Source organism: Arachis ipaensis, chromosome B1 (assembly GCF_059453495.1).
Source record: "Arachis ipaensis isolate K30076 ecotype BB chromosome B1, ASM5945349v1, whole genome shotgun sequence".
NCBI classification, from domain to species: domain Eukaryota; kingdom Viridiplantae; phylum Streptophyta; class Magnoliopsida; order Fabales; family Fabaceae; genus Arachis; species Arachis ipaensis.
In genome coordinates this window covers 145,527,480-145,535,382 of record NC_142436.1, presented here as the reverse complement: position 1 = coordinate 145,535,382, position 7,903 = coordinate 145,527,480, and the positions used below count along the sequence as shown (strand labels likewise).

At 41.0% G+C, this 7,903-nt stretch overlaps 2 protein-coding genes across 5 annotated transcripts; both read right to left on the bottom strand.

Moving 5' to 3' along the window:
* On the bottom strand, nt 1-2,922 carry LOC107638792 (Tetratricopeptide repeat (TPR)-like superfamily protein). Its single transcript, XM_016342192.3, has 2 exons — nt 1,248-2,922; nt 1-655 (listed from the first exon to the last, which is right to left on the bottom strand). The coding sequence occupies exons 1-2, from the start codon at nt 2,577-2,579 to the stop codon at nt 482-484; spliced, it is 1,506 nt and encodes a 501-aa protein (XP_016197678.1). The 5' UTR covers nt 2,580-2,922; the 3' UTR covers nt 1-481.
* Nucleotides 2,923-2,966: 44 nt separating this feature from the next.
* On the bottom strand, nt 2,967-7,403 carry LOC107638779 (multiple organellar RNA editing factor 3, mitochondrial). Of its 4 annotated transcripts, none has more exons than XR_015902568.1 (6): nt 6,930-7,379; nt 4,732-5,164; nt 4,546-4,643; nt 4,085-4,150; nt 3,646-3,970; nt 2,967-3,317 (listed from the first exon to the last, which is right to left on the bottom strand). XR_015902568.1 is itself a non-coding variant. In XM_016342179.3 (5 exons), the coding sequence occupies exons 2-5, from the start codon at nt 5,106-5,108 to the stop codon at nt 3,738-3,740; spliced, it is 774 nt and encodes a 257-aa protein (XP_016197665.1). In that variant the 5' UTR covers nt 5,109-5,164; nt 6,930-7,403; the 3' UTR covers nt 3,462-3,737. The 4 variants fall into 4 exon arrangements, 2 of the variants coding, with proteins under 2 accessions (XP_016197665.1, XP_016197658.1); XR_015902567.1 differs by having other exon boundaries at nt 4,732-5,234; nt 6,930-7,355; XM_016342179.3 differs by lacking the exon at nt 2,967-3,317 and having other exon boundaries at nt 3,462-3,970; nt 6,930-7,403.
* Nucleotides 7,404-7,903: the final 500 nt, after the last annotated feature.

The window sequence follows — 7,903 nt, the reverse complement described above, 5'->3', positions numbered from 1 at the left end:
TGCAGAACAATAACGAAGTCTATATAAAATTCTCATGAACTTCTAGACCCAAAAAATCCTTTACATATAACAACCCAGAACAAATCTCATGTCCATAGATGACTTCAAGAGGAGCATGGCGTAAGGTTGATTCTTTATATCCAAAAGAATTCGTCAAGGGTACTCAATAACGAAAGTGCAACCAATAAACACTTTCATAACATGCAAACAATCTAAACACTTGGGACAACATAAATAGGAAAAGAATATGGAAACTCACATTACGTTTAGCTGTTATGTCTCTGAAGAAAACGAGAAAATTAATCTCGTGAGATAGCCAGAATGAAATAAAGGACACAGAGAAATGCATATGAAGGCTAACCATAAATCAAAAAAGCAGTTCATACGTATGAACCCCCTGACAATCATGGCTACCGGGGGTAAGGGTGTAGGTATGGACCTATATATTGTAAAAATTGGATGAAAGGAGAAAAAATAATCACTAATCGGCCATCTTAGCCAATCGGTGAACAGTACTTCTGGCAACTCTGTTCCCAGGATCAATCTTTAGCACAGTCCTCAGGTCTTCAGCACCAAGTCTGTACTTCTCCATACTCTCATACAAGAGAGCACGCTGTACAAGGACGGACACATTTTTCTCATCATTTTCTAGAACCTGCAAACAAAACAACATAAAGATGAAAACACTTACTTGAAAATAAATGGTGATGAAAAAATTGGTGTGGTTTGATTCATCCTAGAAGTCATAGGCTCATAGCAGCAATTCATCGTGGAGCCAACCTAAATGTACAGGGAAATCCTAACCTCTCCCAACTACAACAGTCAATAGCTGAACTCAATACACATGCTACCTATGATCTCAACAAAGATATGACATTATAAGCCAGGAAAAGATCTCATATTGTAAGCCAAATAGATCTAATGAGACATTCTTTTCATTAGCAAATAAGTTTGCCAATAGCATACCATACCATATTGTGGCGGCTAATTCATTTCTCCAACAAGAAACAACATTCAATTACATAAGTCAACAAATACTTAGCATGTAGTTTGCGATTTGGAGAATTACTTGGACTAAAGCTTGTCTTTTGCAGTTCAGCTAAACTAATGGTTTGGAATTCCATATGGGAAGGGAAACTAAACACACTATTAGTGATTCAAAAAGCTACATTTATAGATCTCACAACTACTATATACTATATAATTCAAACTCTAAACACAAAGTAATACTACAGGCCAAAGTATACCTTTGTACAATCTGCCACTGCCTTCTTATACTCCCCAACTTCTTTGTAACAGGAAGCCCTGCATGACAAAACCTCCACAGAGCCTGCGTTATCCCCGGCTTTCTCCAGAAGGATGACGGCCCAGGAAAGCCACTTGATAGCATCAGCAAACTGGCCCTGCTTGTAATTGTCCATCCCCTTGTTTTTGGCAGCGGCACCAGACACCCCGGCAGGAGGTGGGGGAAGCCCTTCAAGCTCAGTGGTTGTGCCACCCACATCATGCCCTCCTCCACCAAACTCAGAATCCAGACCCCAATCTTCCACTTCTGCAGATGCCTGTCCTCCAAATCCTTGAGACGTAGCCGCAGCAGTGCCTCCGGCAGATGCTGAGGAAGATGAGAAAAACATGTCCATTGGATCAGCACCACCAGCAGATCCCTGGACTGGGGTCTGATTCGAGGTGGCAGATCCACCAAAATCAATGTCAATTCCAACATTACCAGAAGCTGCAGAGGTCGGCTTGTAAGCATTCTGAAAATCTCCAAAACCATCATCCCCCAAATCATTCTTTTGGGATTTAGCAGCTGAATTAAGACTGGCAGCACCAGATTGCTTTGATCCAATACCAGACAGAGAACTAAACGGATCATTGTTACTGGAACTGAATCCACTACCAGCTGAACCACCAACACCCATAGTGCTTAATGAAGGACCCCCAAGATTCGGGCTTTTGTTGGAATTCATACTGGTACCACCATACCCGGTACTAGAACCCCCTAAATTGGCAGAAGATCCCCAATTTGTACTACTCTGTGCGGTGTTAGCAGTTTTGGGCAAAGAATCTTCCATTTTTCCCATGGAAAAGGTGGAAGTGGCGGGAGCTGAAGGCTTGGAAGCAGGGGTTGCGTTTTTGAGAGGAACATTGGAAGAGCTCCTGGGACCTTGGCCAAGCGCAGAGGTGACCAGGTCTCCGAAAAGGTTAGGGTTTTTGTTAGCTATGCCGACGGTGGAGGCGGAGGCGGAGGCAGAAGCGGAAGGTTGGGTGGAACCCCATGACTTGCCGAAGATGTCACCGACCATGGAAGGGGGACCACCGGGCAACCCAGTTTGAGTGGCAGGAGCGGAGGCGGGCTTGTGGGACCATGCAGGTTTGTTGGGTTGCCAGGAGGGCCTCGGTTGGGAAGAGGAAGTGGCGGTGGAGGAATAAGAATAGGAGGAGTAAGAAGGGGCGGAGGAATTGGGGGTTTTCTGGTCGTTGAGGGATTTGGGGCGATTGGATCCGATGCCGAGATCGAAATCGAAATTGTAGTTGTTGAGTGAAAGAGGGGATGATTTGTTTTGGTTGGAATTCATATCTGCGTTGTTGGGATCTGATCTGATGATTGAGTGAGAGAAGGAGACCCTTCTTTTTGTTGTTTTTGATTTCAAGATAGAGCAGGTTGCGGTTGTTTGTTGAATTATCGTTATGATGATCAAACGCTTGTCTGAACTCGCTTCCTCTTTTGAGTTTTAATATTACTCTAAGGAGATAGATCCGTTTTATTGTTTGTAAGATCAGATTAACACACCCTTTTTTGTATTATTTTTTATCTTTATATTATTTTCAGACATCCGTTAATGTGATATGATCCTATGATACACACACAAATACACAATGGCCCAAACTTGCCCCAAAACCGTATCTATGCTTGGTCTCAAATAACATGACAACAGATTGGATAAATAACATTGCCTATTCAGTAATTCAATTGATTTTGATATTTTATTTTATTTTCTAAATATTGGATGTCAATGGGATTTACAATATATTTCCGTTTTTCAGTTTAGAGCAGAGATTTACAAAATTCAGAATGCCGCTTGCGTCTCTCCAGTCTCAAAATAAATCCCAATTTGAACTGACACTTCTTCAACTTGTTTTGCTAGTCATTTTACCGTAGTACATTCGAAATAAACAATCTTCAATTACGTCATTCCAAGCCCAAGGTCGGAGAAAATTATTGAAGCAAATATCTGAGCAATCCCTTGGCTCCGGTATTATCTAATGGTGCTTAATTGTTGGTTATAGACTTGGCCAGCTGCTAGTAACAAAACCTGAAACAAAATAAACAAAGAACTCCTCTTAGTCATAATCAAAACTCACCAAGATACATATACACTTGGATTTCACACTTGACCAGATAAAAAGGCTACAGACACAAATATGTAAAACAATCAGTATCCCAAAAGGCGAACTGCTTTGGCTCTGGCAAAAAAATAACCAGATTACTAAGGATCCATACTGCGAGAATTTGAATACTAAGATAAGTACAATCTGAATTGGATATCACATCATCATAATGATACTAAAGATTCTAATCATATGATGTCCAAGTTCAGGCAGAGTCATTTCCAAATAAAAAACCATGGACATACAACATGCCTTCAGATTCAGAACTTAAATCAGAATTCTCCCCTACAACTACTTAAGTTCTCTTAGTTATATGGGGGAAATTTGTCAAGCAGAGATCATGTTTAACATTTTGGTCCACCAGACGGAGAGTTTTGACTGTTCATTGGACTCGATTGCTGCATAGGTCCTCCTTGACTTTGGTTCCAGTCCTGTCTTTGAACAGGGTCTCTCCTTTCAACCTGCATTGTTTCACGACGCCTGTCATGCCGTGGCCGAGGTCTGCTCCTAGTTGGTTGCCTCTCAGAATATCTATACTGTGGCCTTGGAATCACTTTCCCATCAACAAATAAGTCACCTGAAAATTCATGTTACATGATCAAAACAACCAATATCAATTAAAAAAAGAAAGAAAGAAAGAATGATCAAACAATCAAATCACATGTTGATTATGTCAGGGTCCAAAACTCACCTCCATAGTCCTTGTTGGGAACATCAAGATATGAATCCGGCAGCACCCAAAGAACTCCAGGTAACTCTATTAAGGCAGGAAAAATAGCAATAGTTAAGCATATGAAACAACACACAATTATACAGAATGAATGACAGGCAAATAAATGTGAAACACCAATTCTGATTATCCAAAAAAATATATAGAGAGAGAACAGATACAGATATAGTATTTTTTTGGTGACAGATACAGATATAGTATGATACTTGTGCCCTAACTCCAAAAGGTATTTAAATTTAAACATCACAGAAATAATTTGAGGAGTCTTTTAAATACAAAGCAATTATGATATCAAAAATGCTTTGCAAATCAGAATTTAACACATGCAAGCAATGAAAACAAATCTAATAAGCTTCGACATTAATGAAAGACAAGAACTGATGGGAAGAGGAATCAGAAAGAACGTAGCGGTAAAAACCTACCTTTAACTTTGTAAGAAAGCTCTTCGGAAATGAGGGCACCAAAACCAGTATATGTAGTAGTGGAAACAGAGTATATCTTCTTCTTAGCCTCTTCCTCACTACATAGTTAGCAGAAAACTCAAAAATCAAAACAGGAGGAAAGAAAAAAAAGAAGCAAATTAGGCATTGAGATTGAGAAAGAAGGACCTTCCAAGAACTTGAGCTAGTGTTTTGACATAGGCATCAACCATTTGTTGTTCGGAGGGTTTGGGATTCTCGGGGAACTCCATGACGATGAGCCAGTGCTCGTAGTCGCAGCCATCGAGAAGAATAGTCTCCTTGGGAGGACGGTTGCTCCAATTGGGAGAGGGATCGTTCAGCGGCGAGTAACCCGAACCCGACGATTTGGTCCGAACCCGGTGGAGCCTCGCACAATCAGGAACCGGTAGGGTTTGTTTGGCGGCACACAGAGCAAAAGGCAAGCGAGAACGAGGTCGAGAAATGGTTGCAGGTGCAGAGGAAGACGAAGAGAGAGCTCGTGAGAGCGTAGATGCTAGGATGCGCCGGGCATTCCAGTACGCCATTTGCCTCCAGTAACCTGATCCGTGACACGGCGGGTGTTGCTGTTCCTTGCTCCAGCCTAAGGAAGGGGTGATGTTTTTTTTTTATTCCTCTTTTTTGTTCTCTTGGACCCTTGGGACGTTGGGCCACTTTGTCAACCCAAATAATTAAAGGAAGAATCTCTTTAAACCCTATCGTTAGTCTAACAAAATATTCATTTCATTCACAGTGACAACAATCGAAAGCAACAAGATCACACATCTCATATCTTATAATCATCATCAAATCCAAAATCAATAACAAGAATCTGAAATAATAATCTCTGTATGACGCATAGCAACACAAACACAAAGCAAAGAAAGTGCGAAAACATACTGTATCCATTGTCAACAAGGTAATTGAAGCCTAATTAAAAACTAAATTCAACTAATTATACCAAATCTATGTAAGAATCAAATCAATCAATACAGGTATACAGCAACAAAAAAATTGAGGAAGTTATTATTTCAGCAACAGAGCAACAAATTCAACGACCAGTAACTACAAATCAAGGTTCTGAAAACCAGATCGGTCATCAAACTGCACTATTTACTGGTTTACTGGTTTATTGGTCCAACCGGTCTAACCGTGGTTCAACCGGAAAAACCGTTTCATGATAAAATAATTAAGTAAATTAAAATAAACATCATAAAATATCTTTCAAATTTAAATCCCTACACAAACTATCACCAACTAAATGTAATTAATCATCACAATATGCAAAATAATTGCAGTGCACAAGTTAAAGATAGACAATATTACCTTAACGTAATTGAGTCAAAAAGTAAAACAAAACAGGCTCTTTTAATTCTTTTATGCTTGTAGGCTTTAATATAATCATTAATATAATCATTATCATTCAGAGAAACTTTCTTGAAGGAATTTATGGCAACCAAAATAGGCCCTACTTTTTTCTGAATGGTACAAGATATGATTAACAAGGTTAAATATTGAAGTTGGTTAATCAAACCAAACAAGAATATTTCCCAGTTGTCTCACTGAGTCCAGCCAAATGGAAAAAACATCACTGTGTACTATCGTAATTCTAGATCATATCTTACTTTCCCATCAGGCAGTGAAACAACAGACTCAGTTCCAGAAGATGTTATCTTCACCACTCACCAGCTCCTAATTCCCATTTGAAAGTTGAAGCCAACACGAAATGACGAACTTCAGAAGTAAGGGAAAGAAATAGAAAATTCTAAACTATCCATGTCTTACTAATAATGAGAACAAAAAACTCAATCTCTTAAACTCAATAATTACATCAGTTATCCAACTAAATAATTGCATCACAGTTATCATAAACTGATTTCAAAGCCTAGAAGCAGAGTGAAATTAAAAACATGAAGCATATAATAAATCAAAAGATCACCAATTGCAATTTTTTTTAATAAGAACAGAAGTTAAGAACAATGAAAAATGAAGAAAGATTAACATTTTTCAACCCAATTTTAACAAAGCTCATCACAATGATTAACAACAACAAAAAACACTGAAGGAACAGTGAATCAGTAATATGGGCAGTGCAAATTTAAAATTTAAAAGTTATCAATTTAAAATCTATCATCAAATACAATCAGTGAGCAAAGCCAATCAGTTATGATTCTGTGACTAGGAAGCAACAAATTCAAGTTACAGCAACAAATTTAGCAAATCTTAGTAAAGTCCCGATTTACAGCAACATTTAGATCAGCAACAAGGCAAATTTATTGATTAGCAATTTTTTCAGCAAAATGCAAAAATACAGGGAGAAGGGAAATATGGAGAAGAGAGAACAGGGAAGCGATGGTGCAGGGACTCACCAACGGTCGACGGCGAGTCAGCGACCACACCACGGAAGGCGACGAAGCAAGAGACAACCCCACGAGTTGCTTCTGCCGCCGGCGACGAGACAGGCGAACCACGAGATGCCAGTGACTGAGACGAGACTCGAGTGACACTGGGAGGCAGAATCGAGCAGAGACAACCACGGACGACGAGCAGCAACCAACGCGCACAGCTCGAGCACTCACTGGCGGAGGGAGGCGCGAGCAGCCGAGCACAGAGGAGAGAGGCGAGATGCGAGCACACGACGCGGAGGATCCGGCGAGAGGCCCGAAAGCATGAAGACGGTAGTTCTTGAGTGCGACGGACGGCGGCAGCAATCTCCCACTCCGACAGACGGCGACGACGATTGGTGGAGGCTGCTTGGGTTTGCTTTCTTTGGTGGAGGCTAGGGCATTTGCTGCAGGAAGGAGTTGGAGAAGTGGGGGATAAGTGGATAAGGCGTGCAATCTTTTCCCTTTCAACAAAGGAAAAGACGTCGTTTTTGTAAACCGGCCGGCTTCCGGTCCGGTCTGACTGACCGGTTACCAGCCGATTTAGCGGTTCTCGAGCGGCTTTAAATTGACCGGTTCTTTATACTGGACCGAACCTTTTTTTGCCGGTTTTCGGTTGAATCGGTTCGAGCGGTCGGTCCGGTCCGGTTTTTAGAACACTGCTACAAATCAGTGAATTGATGATTTACAGCAATGATTCAATGAAATTGAAAAAAAAAAAAAGAAAGAACAAGGAAGAAGCTGACCAACTGACGACGGCAACAAGAAGAGTAGAAGACGACGACGACCTCAGACGCTGGTTGACTGGTTCCCTTTGCTTCTGACGCCGGCAAGGACGATGGCAAGGAGGGCGACGGCGACACAGTTAGACCGCAATGACGACACAGCGCGCGACGGCGACCTTGAGTGCGACACACTAAGTGAGCGAGCGAGATCGGAGAGTCGGACCGGCGTAATCT